Below are 17,885 nucleotides of genomic sequence, written 5' to 3'. Positions count from 1 at the left end.
GATTATCCAATGGATGTAGCGGATCTGCACCGCGGCCTAGCAGATGGACCAATCATAACACGGTCCCGACTGGTGGGCGGGATCTCCGGTTCCCCGTTGTTTACCGAGCGGCGTCGCCCTGGCAGGGAGAGGGAAATCGATCTCGAGGCGGAGAACGGGAGGCACGGCCTCTCGGGGAGAGGGGTCGTTTTCGCGATGAGTCGGGGTCGGTAGCGCGGATCGGCGTGGTCTCAATGGTGCAGTGTATCTCTATGGTGTGGCGCAAAGTGCTGAGGAAGCGTTGGGTCCTCGCCGTGGTGTTCGGCCTCTCACTCATCTACTTCCTGAGCAGCACCTTGAGGCAGGTCAGTGTCCGGGGACGAGACCCACTGTCCGGGGGTCAGGCCACCGTCCGGGAGTCAGGAGTCAGGCCACCGTCCGGGAGTCAGGCCACTGTCCAGGGTGCCTGGCCATTGTCCAGGGATTAAGCCACTGTCCAGGGTGCCTGGCCACTGTCCAGGGGTCAGGCCACTGTCCAGGGTGCCTGGCCACTGTCCAGGGGTTAAGCCACTGTCCGGGAGGTCAGGCCACTGTCCAGGGGTCAGGCCACTATCCGGGAGTCAGGCCACTGTCTGGGAGGTCAGGCCACTGTCTGGGAGGTCAGGCCACTGTCCGGGGGCCCGGTCATTGTCCAGGAACCAGGCTATTGAGCAGGGACCAGTCTCTGGAGGTTCCATCCATGCTGTCAACTTTACACTCTAGAAGAGAACTGATCAAATGACTGAAATACTGATTTTTTTTTAAATTACCTTTTGAGTTCTTTTGTCCTTCTCTACTTGTCTGTATGTGGCATTTCACCATGTCATAGCATCTGCATTTTGAAGACCAGCATATTCTTCCACAGATTACTTGATGTCAAGGTTTCTGATGCATACAGAATAGTGGATAAAATTAGCATCTTATCAGTTTTTCCTTGTTGCAATTTTTTGAGTTTTTCTGTTGTTAGCACATCCTTCACTTTCACAAAATTATTTCTGGCTATCTCTATCCATTTTCTAATTTCAGTAACCCATCTGCCATCTTCTGTGACAATTTGTCCTAAATAGAGAAATTTATCTACTTTGTAGTGTGACACCACTGAGTTCAGTCCTCATTCAATTTGCCATAACGTGTTCTTTCGATCTACTGTGTTTTGTCTTTTTGATGCACATACTCAAATCACATTCTAAAGTTATAATATTTTATAGGGTCTCTTTCTGTTTTTTTTTCGTTCAAAATAATGCTTGCCTTCAATTTTTACCTGAGAAATATATCTAGCTTTCTGAATGTTTGTTCAGTGTGCAAATCAAATAATCTTGTTAGTTGTACCTAGATTTGTTGAGCTCCTCTTCACCTTGAAACATGTCTGATTGTTCTCCTTCCAGCTTGATGCTTGCTATTTGGTCCTGGGTGGACACTCAATAAATCTTAACTTTCTCAAGTCTCACACTGTTCCATTAGGAAAGTGAATATTAGAGTATATGATACACACATGGGAATTTTTCTGATAACCTAATAAATATTCTTCTTTGAACTGCACTGGTGATCTCTTACTATATGCAATGTATTTAGTACATTCAGCTAAAAAACAGTAACGGTACTTCAGACTTATTTGGTACAGAGGAACCTTGATTATCGGTATTCTATTAACCGAATTTCGGATTAGCTGAACAAGATTGCAAGGTCCCAATGCTTGACTAACAATGTTATCCGGCACTCGATTAACTGAACGAAACACTCCCCACCTGTGTCCTTCGGATAATTGAGTTTCTCCTAATATGAAAAATTGACTTTGGTCTCTGGTGCACCACAGAAGCGAATTGTGCCTTCAGCTGTACGTGTGCTTTGTAAAACATTAATCTACATTACTTTTCGCTCTCTTTCTCTCCTTTAAGAGCCACCTTAAAACACACCGATCAGATTTTGGTCACCTTCCTAATATCACCATTTAGCATGGCATCAATTTTTATCTCATTATTCTTTTCTGAAGCACCTTTGGACATCTTTTGATGCCAAGCATCTCTACATAAATACAGGTTTTTGTTGTTCAGGGACGTTTCTGAGAGAGGGGAAAAAAGGTGGTGGCACAGCAGTTAGCACTGTTGTCTCAAAGCACTAGGGACCCAAGTTTGATTCCAACCTTGGGTGACACATTTTCCCCATATCTGTATGGGTTTCCTCTGGGTGCTCTGGTTTCTTCCCACAGTCCAGAGATGTGCAAGTTTATTGGTTTGGCCATGGTAGTGTCCAGCTCGGTAAATGTGTGGTTACAGGGATAGAACAGAGTTTGAGGTTGTGGGTTTGGATGGGATGCTCCTCAGAGGGTCAGTGTAGATTTAATGGGCTGAACAGCTTCTATCTGCATTGTAGGGACTCTGTGATTCTAAGTGATCTGTTCAATTAATAATATAGCCAACTAGCCAAGTTTCAGATTTGGTAAAGGAGTGCAAAAGAAAAGAAACTTGAAATGTTTTCAAGGTGCATGTAACTAGAAATAGGTCCATCAAGATTTTTTCTAAAATACCAACAGAGACACTCAATCCAATCATAACAAAATTCATTTCTGGCATCAAAAGAAAGAGATTGTACATGAATTTGTAAATTATGCTGCGGAGCATGATCTCTACATGGGTGAATATGTTTGAAAGTGTATTATGGGATACTAATAGAACATAACAGGCAACTGAGAACTTGCAATGAGTTTTAGAAATATTTTACACTCTACTGGCAGACTTTTGAGGAGAGACTGTGGATAAATGGGAACAAATGAATCAGAAACCATGATTCAGAACTTTAGAATTCTGACTTGTGTGTTTTGAAATGGAGAATTTTGGTTCAAAATTCATGAGCCATAAGCAAAATTTTGAGATGAGAAGCAATATTTCAGAAGTAGAGATGCAGAACAGCGCCAGAGACCCGGGTTCAATCCCCGCCTCAGGAACTGACTGTGTGGAGTTTGCACACTCACCCCGTGTCTGCGTGGGTTTCCTCCGGGTGCTCCGGTTTCCTCCCACAGTCCAAAGATGTGCAGGTCAGGTGAATTGGCCACGGTAAATTGCCTGTAGTATTAGGTGAAGGGGTAAATGTAGGGGTATGGGTGGGTTGCGCTTCAGTGAGTCGGTGTGGACTTGTTGGGCCGAAGGGCCTGTTTCCACACTGTAAGTAATTAATCTAATCTAATCAAATCAGAGTACCACTGACAGTAGCCGATGTCAATCAATTCCTTCAGAAGGAAATAAATGATTATTTGGTTAGGGACATCTTGATTGTTAACTATGCAGCAGGATTTTTAAAGAAGAGGTGCCCTTGCTGCAAGAATAGGACAATAATTTGCCTGTGGATAGTTGCAGTTATGTTTGAAATGATGTGGAATTTGATTTGGTTACCTGTGGGGATTGAGCAGTGTTTCTGCAGGACTTTACTCATGAGAATAAATAGTTTTGTTACAGTCTGATTTATATATTCTTAATGGAAGTGAGTCAGTTCAATAGGTATAGTGTAATTCTGTATCAGGAGTTTACCTATTCAGATGGGCTGTGCTGGATTTGAACTGTTTTGCTCGTTGTAAAAGAATGTAGTCCAGTGCATGACAGTCCAGATTTGAACAAAAAGAAACAACAGCTGTTGATAGTATGGTGGAAAAGAGAATAGTAAGCTTCTATGATTGTCAATGAGAAACATGGCTATTTATTCTATTTTTAATTACGTTGATTGAGGGCTAAATATTTGTGCTGGGTTCTCAATCTTTAGCAAATAGTGCAGTGAAATCTTAAATATCGACCTAAGAAAGCAGACTTCCGTCAGTACCATGTGTCAATCTGGTTTACATGAACAACTCTCAAATGTGGACCGAAACGTACAATCTCAGTTAGAGTTCAGATTGCTACTATTGATCCAAAAGCGATTTCCATTTTTATATTGAAAACGTTCCAGAGTAAAAAGGAGATGTGATTCAAAATAGACAGGTTGACTGCATGGATTCTATTTGCTTGCAAAGTTTGCAAAATAGTGATCTAACTTAGAAATGAGGATATGCTTTTAATTCAAAAGTTCTTTCTCCAAATGCAATGCATATTGTATCAAGCAGATCTTTCCAAAGAGCTCTTAGAAGGATTGTGAGATAAAATCAGAAAATGATAGGAAATACCTGCATGTCATAGAAATATCTCTATGCAGAGAAACAATTACATTTCAAGTTGGATGACCTTTCATCAAATCGCTAATTTCTTCCTTTTTTGATGTAAGATACTCAATCTGAAATATTGACTTTGTTTCTCTACAGTTGCTGATGTGTACTTTTAGCATTTTCTGTTTGTATTTGATTTCCAGTATTTGGAGTATTTGGCTTTTGTCTTGGGGGCAAATGTATTAAGGTTTTGTTCTCAGTAAGTTATATTAATGCGTAGATATTGACAATTTCTGGAGAATTAATTCATTCACCTTGAAGTTATGTTAATTAACGTTTGGAGACAGTTTAGTGGCTAATACATATGCATTGCAAAAACAGTTTTAATCTGTTGAGGTCATTAGTTTTGGTAAATTTAAAAAGAAAAGCTGTAACTTAGTACAATATATTCCAGCCAAACTGAGTTATCATTGGAGATAAAAATGGACATACAGATGTTGATAATGGGACTATGGCATCTGTTATGTGTGACATCTGCCAGTGAAATAGGATAGGCTGCAGGTGGATGGGAGGATACTGCAGCCAAATCCATTTCAACTTAAGCCCATGAATTATTTCAAGTAATTTGCCCATGAGATTACTTGGAAGCTGCAGCTGGGATTAGAACGCTGAAAAGCCTTGCTTTACCCAAACATGATGTAAAAGTGACTAATCATAGCACTTGTTTTAAGATCATGGCCTTTACCTCCATCATCCTGCATGTTGCACCCAATTAAATGTACTTAAAAGTTAAATCCTTTACTTATATTTGTTCTTGAGCAGACACTAACAGAAGGAATGTAATCAATTTCAGTCGTTTAGCCTTAACTGATTTTTTGCACCTAATTTGAATGCAAAACTAACACAATGAGTGTTCCTTCCTTTTTAAAGTGAATAGCGTATTTGCAAATGTATACTTTAAATGCAGTATCTAGTCCATGCCAATGATTTTACCTTAACTAAAATAAAGACAATATGGAAGTCCAGATTCTGGCAATAAAACTGAGAATATCTGCCCACTGCGTTTGTATTTTCATTACAATTGCTTGCAAAAAATAATGTGTCGAATGCCCAAACATGTGGAAAACATGAATCACGGTAATATCGAAAGCTGTTAATGAGTCTTCTAATCATCTGTAGTATTTAAGAAAGATTTTTAATTAAAATTGTCATTTATTCATACTGGCATTTTTATAATCTGTTGTATATGTAAAATTTTACATTCTGTCCAAAAAATTAGTTGACTTGATACACCACCATCACTGTGCTATCATAGAACCACTTAACTTTCTTGTTTAAATGCTACGTTGTTTTCTGTTTATGCAGCACATTTCATTGTTAAAGTAAAATAGTACTAAATTAGACAAAATATTTCAACTTAGCTTTGATTTATTATAATTAAAATTTTATGACTAAGATTATGCCTAGGTGTGATAGTGGCATTATGTAAGAATCCAGGGATACAATCAAAGAAAGATTTGCATTGGAGCAAGAGGAGGCCATTCGTGAGCTTGCTCCACCATTCTGTAAGGGTATTGCTGAACTGATGACTCCACATTCATTCCCCGCCACCCCCCCCCCGCCCCCACAACTACCCAAAGTAATCTTTCACCATATTGCCTACCTCGAGTCATTCACCTCTGCTTTATAAATATTCCACTGCTTTTTGATGAAGGCAGTATTTGCTGACACCCACAATGTGGAGAACTGCATATGTGTACTAATTCATTAATGCTTGTGCACACAATTCGAGACCAATACTTCATCGCAAACAATTGTACACGTGACATCATAAGCAAAGCCTGCTCTCCCAGCTTTCTGATTATCACACTGTTCCCACTCTTGTTTCCTGGATTAGCATTAGGCTCTGTGGTATTGCACCCCATTGCTCTCCCTTCATCTTGGGTATCTGACCCAATCTACCTGGACCTCGTTAAATTTCCATGCATAAATTTGAAGTGGCACATAGCCCACATTGGTAGGTGTCAGCAAAAGCAGCCTTTGTGGAAAGGAGTTTCAAAGACTCGTGACCCTTTGTGAGAAAATGATTCTTATCTTCACTGTTTTAAATGGACCGTCCCTTTCTTTTGACCCTTAATTCTAGCTTCGTCCCTTTAAAATCTATGTTTAAATCAAGTTGCCTCTTACTTTTCCAGCTCCAACTGATACAAGCCTAGCTTGTCCAACCATTCCTCATAAGAAAACATGGAGGGAATGCAGCAAAGGTTTACCAGATTGATGCCTAAGATGACAGGACTGACTTATGAGGCAAGGTTGAATAGGTTAGGATTATATTTGTTGGAGTTCTGAAAAATAAGGGGGTAATCTCAAAGAAACCTATAGAATTCTATCAGAATTAGAATCCTGAAAAGGTTAAATGAGGAAGGGTGTGCCTGATGATGGTGGAGTCCAGAATCCGGAATTATAGCCTAAGGATACACTGCAAACCATTCAGCACTGACATGTGGGGGAATTCCATCATCCAGAGAGAGTGGTGTGGAATTTACGACTAGAAAGCAGTCGATGTCAAAACATTGTATGATTTCAAGAAGGAATTAGATGTAGCACTCGGGGATAAAGGAATCAAAGGATAAGGGGCGGTTGTGGGAGCGGGGTGGAAAGCAGAAACTGGCTGTTGAGTTGTTTGATCATAGCAAATGGTGGGTCATTCTCAAAGAGCTGAAGGGCCTACTCCAGCTCTCCTGTTTTTTATGTTTCTTTATAAGTAGTGGAATCCCACAGGAGTTAGTGCTTGAGCCACAGTTATTTACAATATGTTAAGAACTGGGGTGAGGATTGTGAATGTAGAATAGTCAAGTTTGCAGATGACACAAAAACAGGTGGGAAAGCAAGTGATAGGGTGACACAAGAAGTCTGCAGAGGGATATAGACAGATTAAGCGAGTGGGCAAAAACTTGATTGATGGAATGTAATGTGAGGAAACATGAGGTTATGCACTTCGGCAGGAAGAATAGAAGAGCTGAATATTGTTGAAATGGAAAAAGATGGCAGAAAACTACAGAACAGAGAAACTTGGAGTTCTTGTCCATAAATCCCAAAAAAAGGTAGCATGCAAGTTCATTGGGTAGCAAGGAAGGCAAATTAAATGTTGGCTGTTATTTCAAAATGGAGTAGAAGAGTAGGGGGAGTTTGATAAAACTATACAAGTCACTAGTCAGACCTCATTTGGAATACTCTGAACAGTTTTGGACCCTTAATCTAAGGAAAGACATACTGACATTCAAAGCAGTCCATAGAAGGTATATTAGACTGATACCAGCCATGGAGAGACAGTTTTACCGTATCATAGATCAGTGATGATCTCATTGAATGATGGTACAGACGCGATAGGCTGAATTACTTTCTTCTGCTCCTATGTCTTATGGTCTAATTACTTGCTGTACCTGCACACTGACATTTTACAGTTCATGTAGTAGGACACTGATCGCTGCTATATGTCAGACCTCGACAAACTCTCATCGTTAAGATAATATACTCTTAAGTGATTACAGATTTTGGCCTTCCACATCTTAATTATTTTAGAGCGATAATTCAGAGCTGGATAACAGTGGGATGAAGTATAATCTGTGACCATAGTATAAGGATATACAATCCTCAGATCAAATTGTTAAACATGTCAGCCTTGACTCAATTGTGAAACTGTTGCCTCTGAGTCAGGATGTCTTCAGCCCTTAAACATGTAATTTCACTGACATCTCAGTGCTGTACTATCAGAGCTACATTGTTTTAGATTAAACTTCCAACTGGATACTATTTGGAGAATACAAGATTAGTTCTCCCAGTGTTCTGGTCAACATTTGTTCCTCAAATAGCATCACTAAAACAGCTTCACAGTTTTTCTCTTGTTGTTTGGTAAACTTTGCCACAAGCCAGTTAGTTGCTACACCTATTGCCATTGACATAGTGGCCACCCTTCAAAATTACAATGTTTCATTAGCTTTGAAGTGCTCTCTGAATCCGTTTATATAGTATCTCTCAATGACTCAGTGCATCTTGAGTGTTTGAAAGGTACTGTATAAATTAACATTATTTTTAAAGCATTTCAGTTCAGGTGCAACTTTACTTGTATCGAATGCTTAACTCTTGTGCCTTAGATTATTTTAATCTCAGTTACTGATAATGATACTTACTCCCACAAAATTTTTGTATCAACTAAGCAATTTTCCTTTTCCTGGTTACATTCAGGAGGAAAAAACTGTACTTGACAGAAACTTGATGCAACTTCGAGGTTCCGAGAGACGAATTGTGTTAAAGGTGCGTTTCAACCTTGGTAACAGCAGCAGGCCATATACACAGTGTCGAAACTCCATCCAGGGTAAACTGCTCATTACAGATGAACAGGGTGAGGAATATGACATTACCTAGTTTCCATCTGCTTAGCATTTCCACTTTCTCATTGTCTTGCACCAGGCTGTTATTTATTGTTGGACTTGTGTTTTTAATGAGTCAATTTTCTTCTAAATAACTTTTATTCTTTGTCATAAAGACCTTTTTTCCCATTTGAAATAATATACACAACTCTTACAATGTGTGCAAGACTTGCATGGCATCTCTTTCTCTTCTATTTTGTGATGGCATCTCTTTCTCTTCTATTTTATTGCAGGCTATGTATGTGAAAGGAAAGACCTGCTTGTGAATGGCTGCTGCAGTGTAAATACACCTAGCACAAAGTTGTATGCATGTGATACTTGTTTGCCCAATGACTGCTGCACTGTGTATGAATACTGTGTCTCCTGTTGCCTACAGCCAAACAAGGTGAGAAATTGCATCCTATTTTGCATGATATAAGCATTTGGGTTTTGACTGAATGAGGTGTGGATTACAAAAAATCTAGTTGTTAATACAGTTTATTGTGTCTAGCAATTCAAAACGAGAGCAAACCTTATGGTATGTCAGGATTCAAAATTAATAATGCAACCAATTCAACTTTAAGTCTTAAATATAGCAGAGTGGGAGGAGGCTAGTGTACAACACAAACACTGGTATAGACTTGTTGGGTTGAATGGCTGTTCTGTGGTGGTAATATGATATTGATATTTTCTATGCCATCCTGTTCAGAGATGTTATTACACACCAGTGGCAGGGACACTATCACTGTACCACAACAGCCCCAGTAATGTGATATAAAATGTTTTCTAATCAAACTATGCCAAGGTGTTATTATACACCTCTGGACCAGATGGGACTTGAAGCCTCGTCTCCTGGCTTATTAACTAAGTAATATTTTGGTCAGCTATGAACAATTATTTTTAAATTATTACATATTGCAGCAGTAATGTCCCTATGTCTGAACCAGGAGAGCTAGTCATTTAAAACTGCTTTTAGAGGCAGTGGGTCATAAAGATGTACAGCACGGATATAGACTCTTTGGTCCAACTTGTCCATGCTGACCAGATATCCTAAATTAATCTAATCCCATTTGCCAGCACTTGGTCCATATCCCTCTAAGCTTGTAAGTTTGCTCGCTGAGCTGGCAGGTTTGTTTTCAGGTGATTCATCACCATGCTAGGTAACATCATTGGTGAGCCTCCAGTGAGGTGCTGGTGTTCTGACCAGCTTTCTACTTGTGTCTAGGTCTGTTAGGTGGGTAATATCATTTCCAGTTCTTTTTCCCAGAGGTTGGTACATGGGGTCCAAATTAATGTGTTTATTGATGGAGTTCCAATTTGAATGTCAGGCCTCTAAGAATTCCTGTGAGTATCTGTTCATCCTGTCCTAGGATGGATGTGTTGTCCCAGTCGAAGTGGTATCCTCCTTTGTCCGAATGTAAGGATACTAGTGATAGTGCATTATGGTGGCTAGTTGGTGCTCATGTATCCTGGTGGCTAATTTTCTGCCTGTCTGACCGATGTAGTGTTTGTTACAATCCTTGCATGGTATTTTGAAAATAACATTCAATTTGCTGGTTATTAGTGTAGGATCCTTTAGGTTCACCAGTAGCTGATTAAATTTGTTGCTAGGGCTATATGATGCCAAGGGATCGGAGTAGTCCAGTAGGCATCTCCGAGATGTCTTTGATGTATGGTAACATGGCTAGAGTTTCTGTGTGTATTGTGTCTGCTTGTTTGGGTATGTTGTTTAAGAATCGGTGGACTGTGTTTATCGCGTACTTCTTGAATACGCTATATAGCTATTTTTCTTCTGCATGTAGTTCCTGGGTGCTGCAGTGTGTTGTGGCCCATTTAAATGTCCTGATGCAACTCCGTTTGTGGGTGTTGGGATGATTGTCCTTCAGGATTTCCTCCGACAACTTGCCCACCACCGATGTCCGGCTCACCGGTCTGTAGTTCCCTGGCTTTTCCTTAGCCCTTTTCTTAAATAGTGGCACCAGGATAGCCAACCTCCAGTCTTCCAGCACCTCACCTGCAACTATCGATGATCCCAATATGTCAGCAAGAGGCCCAGCATCCATTTCCCTAGCTTCCCACAGAGTTCTAGGGTACACCTATCAGGTCCTGGAGATTTATCCACCTTTTATGCAATTCAAGACATCCGGCACCATGACCCCCTGTAATATGGGCAATTTTCAACATGTCACCATCCATTCCCCCATGTTCTGTATCTTCCACATCTTTCTCCACTGATGCAAAATACTCGTTTAGTCTCTCCCCCATCTCCTACTGTTCATACATAGGCTGCCTTGCTGACCTTTGAGGAATCCTATTCTCTTGCGAGTTATCCTCTTGTCCTTTATGTATTTATAAAATCCCTTTGGATTCTCCTTAACCCTATTTGCTAAAGCTATCTCATGTCCCCTTTTTGCTTTCCTGATTTCTCTCTTAAGTATACTCCTACAGCCTTTGTACTCTTCTAATGATTCACTCCATCTCTACCCTCTATACCTGACATATGCTTCCTTTTTTTTCTTGACCAAAACCTCAATTTCTCTAATCGTCCAGCATTCCCGACACCTACAAGTCTTGCCTTTCACCCTAACTGGAACTCTAACTGGAGAGTCTCTGGACTCTCGTTATCTCATCTTTGACGGCTTCCCATTTTGTAACCGTCCCTTTACCTGCAAACATCTGCACCCAAACAACTTTTGAAAGTTTTTGTCTAATACAGTTAAATTGGCCTTTCTCCAATTTAGAACTTTAACGTTTAGGTGCTGTCTATCCTTTTCCATCTCTATTTAAAAACTAATAGATTTATCATTGCTGACCCCAAAGTGCTCCCCCACTGATACCTTAGTCAGTTGCCCTGCCTTATTTCCCAAAAGTAAGTCAGGTTTTGCATCTCCTCTAGTAGGTACATCCACATTCTGAGTCAGAATTTTTTTTTGTACACACTTAACAAATTCCTGTCCATTTAAACCCTTAACACTATGGCAGTCCCAGTCTGTGTTGGAAAGTTAATATCCCCCTACCATGACCACATTATTATTCTTACAGATAACTGAAATCTCCTTACAAATTTGTTTCTCAACTTCACACTAACTGTTGGGCGCATCTATTGTACAATCCCAATAAGGTGATCATCCCTTTCTTATTTCTTAGTTTCGCCCAAATAACTTCCCTGGTTGAATTCCCAGAAATATCCTCCCTAAATACAGCTGTAATGTTATCCCTTGTTAAAAACACTACTCCCCCTCCTTTCTAGTTCCCCTTTCCATCCTTCCTGTAGCATTTGTATCCTGGAACATTAAGCTGCCAGTCCTGTCCGTCTCTGAGCCACGTCTCTGTAACTATTTCAGTCCCATGTTCCTAACCATGCCTTGAGTTCATCTGCCTTCCCTGTTAGGCCTCTTGCAATGAAATAAATGCAGTTTAATTTACCTCATTCTCTCTTTTTTTTTCCTGCCTGTCCTGACTGTTTGACTTGCTCCTTTCCCTAACTGTACCAGTCTCAGACTGATCTCTTTCCTCACTATCTCACTTGCATCTTCCACCCCCCCGCCAACCTTACGAGCTTAAGTCCTCCCAAGCAGCTGTAGCAAATCTTCCTGCCAGTATATTAGTCCCCTACCAATTTAGGTGCAATTATCCTTCTTATACAGGTCAATTCTATTCCAGAGCAGATTCCAATGATCCAAAAATGTGAACCCTCTGCCCTACACTAGCTCCTTAGTCACGCATTCATCTGCTCTATTCTCCTATTCCTACTTTCACTCGCTTGTAGCACCGGGAGTAAGCCAGATATTACTATCCTCGGACCTCCCTTTTTAAATTTCACCTAACTTCCTATATTTTCCCATCAGAATCATATCCTTTTTCCTTCCTATGTCATTAGTGTACAATGACCTCCTGCTTGTCCCACTCCCCTTTGATAAATTCTGCACTCACTGAGATATCCTTGATCCTGGCACCTGGGAGGTAACACGTCATTCTGATTTCTTGCTGTTGGCTGCAGGAATGTCAGTGTGCATCTGACTAGAGAATCCCCTATCACATTTGATCGCTTGGAATCTGATGTACCCCTCATTACTTTAGAGCCAGTCTAAGAACCTGAAACTTGGCTATTGGTGCTACATTCCTTTCAGAGTCCATTACCTCTTACATTTTCCAAAACGACTTGTTTTAAATGAAGATAGTAACAGGAGACTCCTGCACTACCTGCTTCCCTGTCTTACTTTTCTTGGCGGTAACCCATCTACCTGACTGTATGTGCTGTTTTTCTCCCTTCCTGTAACTCATCCATCACACCCCCTAGCTCCTATAAATCCCTCGTTGCCTCTAACTGCTGCTCCAACTGATCCATACAATCTGATAGGGTTTGCAACCAAACACACTTAGAGCAGACATAATTATCAGTAATGTGGGAATTCTCCCTAATCTCACACATCCAACAGGAAGAGCACCTCATTCTACTAAAGGCCATATTTGCACCTTAACAATCTGCAGAAAATAGCATCGTCCTACATCTCTTAAAAAAGCACTGCTCCAGGCTAACTTAATACCGATGTTTTTATATTTTTGAATTTTAATCAAGAGACAGATTTCAATAAAACATATAACCAAAAAAATCCCTCTCTATTCATTTTTAAGCAAAAAAAGACAGCAAGGTTACACTTAAAAAACATGCACTTATCTGCTCCTGTACTGTGAGCTCCCCCACACAGGTTCCTCCAAGGTCAGCTGTGAATTTCGCTGTTTGTTCATTTTTCTTAGACGCCCTCCAGTGTCCTGAAATACTTGAACGCAAACAGCAAAGGCAGTAGGTGTGCAGATTCACTATGTCAGACAGCAGTGTCGGTTTCTTTCTCCTCTGTTTCTGCCTTTGTTCTCTTCCTCCTTTTTAAAGTGCCATTGTTTTGATCTGTTTTCCCCCAAAGTTCCAAAACAATGCAACAGCTGAAAAATAGTAATTAATGCTCCTGGAATTCGAAGAAATCGCCTCCAATATCTACAATACCTTAAAAAAGGAGCAGCTCTTCCAGCCACAATGTTTTGCAGTCCTCTGTCTTGGATTACCCAGAATCTTTTGACTAAGTCTAAACTGATAAATAGAATCTGATGATGTGCCTTGGCGACATATTTATTTCACTGGGTACGTGACCTCAATTACTACACACAGTTCATGTTTATATAGCATGGGGAATTCCTCAGGATGCTCCCTCTCTTTTACTAGGACCCATCAATGTCATGAATGCAGGTGATTCCTGCTGTATCTTGCAGAGTAGTGGCTATTGTTAGATAGCCGCTGCTCAGAAATCTGCACCACCTTCATCTTGAGTTTGAGTGTTTTGCAGAAGTCAGGCCCATGGCCAGATGCAGGGACATGCTGACAGATTGAAGACTGGGCTGGATATTTCTGCAAGAATGTCGATCTTACATGTCCAGATGACATCCATCACCTGAAATGTGGTATACCAGTGGGAGTGTGTGCAAGCATGTGGTGTCTCTGTCTGGGTGTATCTCTGCTTATATGGAATTCTACGTCGGCCGTCTGTTCCAGAACCACCTTAAGGCCCCGCACCCGAGCCATCTAATGGTTATGTTGCTCATCTGTCAGAGAAGAGTTTCCTGTCTGTGCTGCGACTGCATTCCATTCACTTCTACTCCTTTATCTGCTGTCCAGACAAACCTGTTTTACCATCAGGCAGTGAGAATCCTATTTGCCATTGGGGACATGGGGTGTTGCATGTAGCTGTCCTGTGCAACAATGGGTTGTGTTGTATCACAGACTCTCAGCCCAACTGTTTATTTTGTAGTGCTTTGGAGTTTGTGGACCACGTATGTGTTGGTTTTAGTTGGTTGCACCCCCTACTTGATTATTTTAAGAAGTGTTTTGTTCTTTTGGTTGCGCTTCAACCCCACGCTGCTGATCTCTGGACATCTGGTACACTGTTGGGGGCAGAGATTTTGATTCCCTTCTTCTCTTCTGCAGCTACATTCACACATGGGTGTGCTTGGCGAGAGACCACATGATGTTGACCACAAACTCCATGGCTTTAGAGAGAGGTGGACACTGCAGTGGGTGGAGTACCTTATTTTCCACCTGTGACTCTCTGACTCCAGTTTAAGCCCCTCCCTACCTTTTTCCTCACTTATTGTCATTGTACTCACTTGATGGCTGTGCTTCTAAATTGTTCATTCAATTAGAAACAAGGGTGATTTGGTGGTGGTTAAAAAATGTGAAGAAGTATATAAGAGCATCTCTAGATAGAAAGAAACCAAAGAAAAAAATGTCAGAAGATCTGTGTTCAGGTCCCACCTGCTCCAGAGGTGTGGAAGAATATCTCTTAGCAGGTGGATTAAAAAATATCAGTAGTGCTCAAACATGATAAATTATGCATCTTGCTTCCAGCTGAACAGTTAATACTTAATCCAGGAAGAGATTCATATTGCTTTGCAACAATTGACCTGAACGTTACTCTTTGCAAAGCCTAATACCACCAAATAATTTCTCAAGATTAAATTAACATTGAAAAAAAAGATTTGCATTTACAGAGCATTTCACATGACCCAAAGTGCTGTACATTCAATTAAGTACTTTTTGAAGATAATCACTATGGTAATGAAAGAGGACAGCCAAAATGTGCACACCAATGTCCCACCAAAGGGTAATGTTTTGAAGAAATAAATTGACTTTATTTTGGATAATATTTAAAATATTGCATTGCTGGTTGCTTTTAAAATCTGTGATTCCTACTTTTCAGCAACCTCTATTGGAGCGTTTCCTAAACAGGGCTGCAGAAGCCTTCCAGAATCTGTTTACAGCAATCGAAGATCACTTTGAGCTTTGCCTGGCAAAATGCAGAACATCATCTCAGGTTTGTATTGAAGTAATTTCAAATGACTGCAGAGTTAGTCAGAATAAAGCCATTATTTGAGCAATTTATTTTACAACCTTTCTAGACTTACGACAGTTCTACTTTATCATATCTAATGTTTGAAAAGCCAGGTGCACTTTGACGTTGTTATCTAATTATCTTTTACAAAAGTTGTGTTCAATTTTAAGAAATCAAATATGCCAAGTAATTTCTAATTTTCTTGATTATCCATTGATAGAGGTTTCTTTTGTAGAAAGATTTGTATTGAAAAAGTGACTTCTGGACTCTTGAATCTTTTGTGACTCAGTTATTTGTATTGGATGGTTTTCTATAGTAACATACCCAAACTCAACCTGGCTGAATATCATTGTTCACACGAGACTTGAAGCATAAACACTGTTTCTCTCTCCATAGATGCTGTCAGACTTACTGAGTTTCAGCAGCATTCTCTTCCTGGTTGAATGAATGTGACAATGCCATTTGAGAATGTAGAAGCTGTTCATTTATGTTTTACTTTGAAGCTATTAACAGATTCAAAGAATCAGTTCATTTTTATGGAGGTATCTGAAGCAACACTACTTAGTGTCACAAGATTAATGTTTCCAAACATTATTGCTTAAGTAGACACCTTGATGATATCCTGTTTCAGGCATTCCTCTTTGAGTATATTTTCCCAACTGTTGTGCATTTTCTTCCCTCTCTACAGAGTGTTCAACATGAGAATAACTACAGAGATCCTGCTGCAAAATATTGTTATGGAGAAGATCTGCCAGAGCTCCTTCCACTTTAATCAATGTTGTTAAAACAGCTGTCATAACCAAACTTTATATCAACCTGACTGTGTGGAAGGATTGCAGAGATTTTGCTAAAACGAGGAAATTACATTTTTTTCTACATTATTATTTAATATTTATTTAGTTTCAACTTTTGAACTGTCTTAATGGCAGCAATCAAGGCGACCAAATGCAAAACAATACTCCTCCAAAATGTGTAATTAGTGCTTTGCTCAATATTGCAACCTGAGCAGACAACTGGCAGCAACTAAAGAATCATCAGCTACACTAATTACAGTTTATTTGCATATTTGGAAATTAATTTGAACAAGATATGTAAATATATGCATGTGTTTATCAAAATTAAGATGTATACAACTCTTGATTTATGAGCAGTTCAGACTTTTCTGCTTGCTATTCATAAAGCAATATGATCATATGATGGATGGAATTACATTGAAATCTTTTATGTTTTGAACATCAGTGAACCGTGATATTTTGTGCAGCAAGATTGAATTGTTTTACTTAAGTATAGGCTGTGAACATTCGAGTGTGCTTATATTAGGTTATCTCCACTCCATTTCTAAATGATAATTATTGTGTTTTGGCCTTAATGTTGCATTCATTTCTTCAGTAAAGATGTAGCTGTTTATCTGAGCTATACCAAATAAAAACTAAAGTGATATGCTATGGCTGAAGTTTCCAAAAAAATAGGTTACTTCAGGAAAGAGGAGGCAAAAATTGATAGGAGCATTTCTTGCAATAAGATGCAATTCCGAACAAAAGAGGAAAGAAAGCATGTTTGTTTCCTAATTATCTTTTGAATAAGGCAATGGTACTGAAAGTCAGTAAGTTTCATAAAAAGCTGTGATAGAGCCTCAGCTTTTAATTGTAAAAAAATCAATCCTTTAGTGAATGCCAGAGGTTGAAAGGTGATTGTCGCGCATTATTTTCTTTCATTTGAAAGAGTCTCTAGGCAAATAAGCCAGAAGTAAAATATTGTCATTAAAATATGAAACAGCATTGTTTGTGCTTGTTGTTCCATATAGTTGTATATTAAAGACAACTTGTACTGCAGAGAGCATCTTCCTAAGGGGTAAAGAATAAATCATGTGTTTTTGTTTTATATTTGAGGCGCTATTAACTTAATGTAAGCTAACTTAATTTGTGTATGGAGACTGTGTAAATGTAACTTTTCTTGATGTCCTAATAAAGAACAATGTAACAGATAATATTTTTAATGTTAACTCTCAATGAGACTTCTTATTCTATGACCATTTATTTATCTCTCTGCCACCCCTGTGTAGTTTGCAGGCTGCATAAATATCTTATTAGCATGGCAAGTGTGAGGGTGCACCTTTTTAGTATAGCTGTTGGTTTGACAAAGGCAGTTGCAGTTCTGAAACACAAACAGAAGTTGCTGGAAAAACTGAGCAGTCTGGCAACATCTGTGGAAACAAAGTTACCGTTTCGGATACAATCAACCTTCTTCAGAACTTCAGCTGCAGTTCAGATTTCAGCCAGACAGAATAATGTTTGTGTTGCTGAGTTCCTCTTGGTTAGAACATTAACTTTGCTGCCGAAGAGAGTTCTCTTTGTATTGGGCAATCATCCAACAATGCTAGTATCCCTGCTTTATAAACATGTTAATTGTAGTCCACTGGGTTGAAAAGCTCCCTGACGGTCCAACAGCCCC

General features: G+C 39.7%; 1 protein-coding gene across 1 annotated transcript; it reads left to right on the top strand.

Moving 5' to 3' along the window:
* The first annotated feature begins 115 nt into the window (after window positions 1-115).
* spring1 (SREBF pathway regulator in golgi 1) lies at window positions 116-17,436 on the top strand. The gene is made up of 5 exons (XM_043715863.2): window positions 116-344; window positions 8,390-8,546; window positions 8,808-8,959; window positions 15,303-15,416; window positions 16,123-17,436. Exons 1-5 carry the CDS (start codon window positions 234-236, stop codon window positions 16,204-16,206), a joined length of 618 nt encoding a protein of 205 aa, XP_043571798.1. The 5' UTR covers window positions 116-233; the 3' UTR covers window positions 16,207-17,436.
* The last annotated feature ends 449 nt before the right edge of the window (window positions 17,437-17,885 follow it).

The sequence above is a fragment of the Chiloscyllium plagiosum genome, unplaced genomic scaffold (assembly GCF_037043375.1).
Source record: "Chiloscyllium plagiosum isolate Xiang-an unplaced genomic scaffold, Cpla_swu_hap1 HiC_scaffold_24, whole genome shotgun sequence".
Taxonomy (NCBI): domain Eukaryota; kingdom Metazoa; phylum Chordata; class Chondrichthyes; order Orectolobiformes; family Hemiscylliidae; genus Chiloscyllium; species Chiloscyllium plagiosum.
Note: the sequence above shows the minus strand (reverse complement) of the source record. Positions and strands in the feature narration are given on the sequence as shown.

What these genes read in the sequence shown, in the direction of transcription:
- spring1 (XM_043715863.2), top strand. Translation starts at nt 234, where the DNA reads ATGGTGCAGTGTATCTCTATGGTGTGGCGCAAAGTGCTGAGGAAGCGT. An exon ending in TGAGCAGCACCTTGAGGCAG is followed by an intron (nt 345 to 8,389) that starts GTCAGTGTCCGG and finishes GGTTACATTCAG; the next exon opens with GAGGAAAAAACTGTACTTGA. An exon ending in AATGCAGAACATCATCTCAG is followed by an intron (nt 15,417 to 16,122) that starts GTTTGTATTGAA and finishes CCCTCTCTACAG; the next exon opens with AGTGTTCAACATGAGAATAA.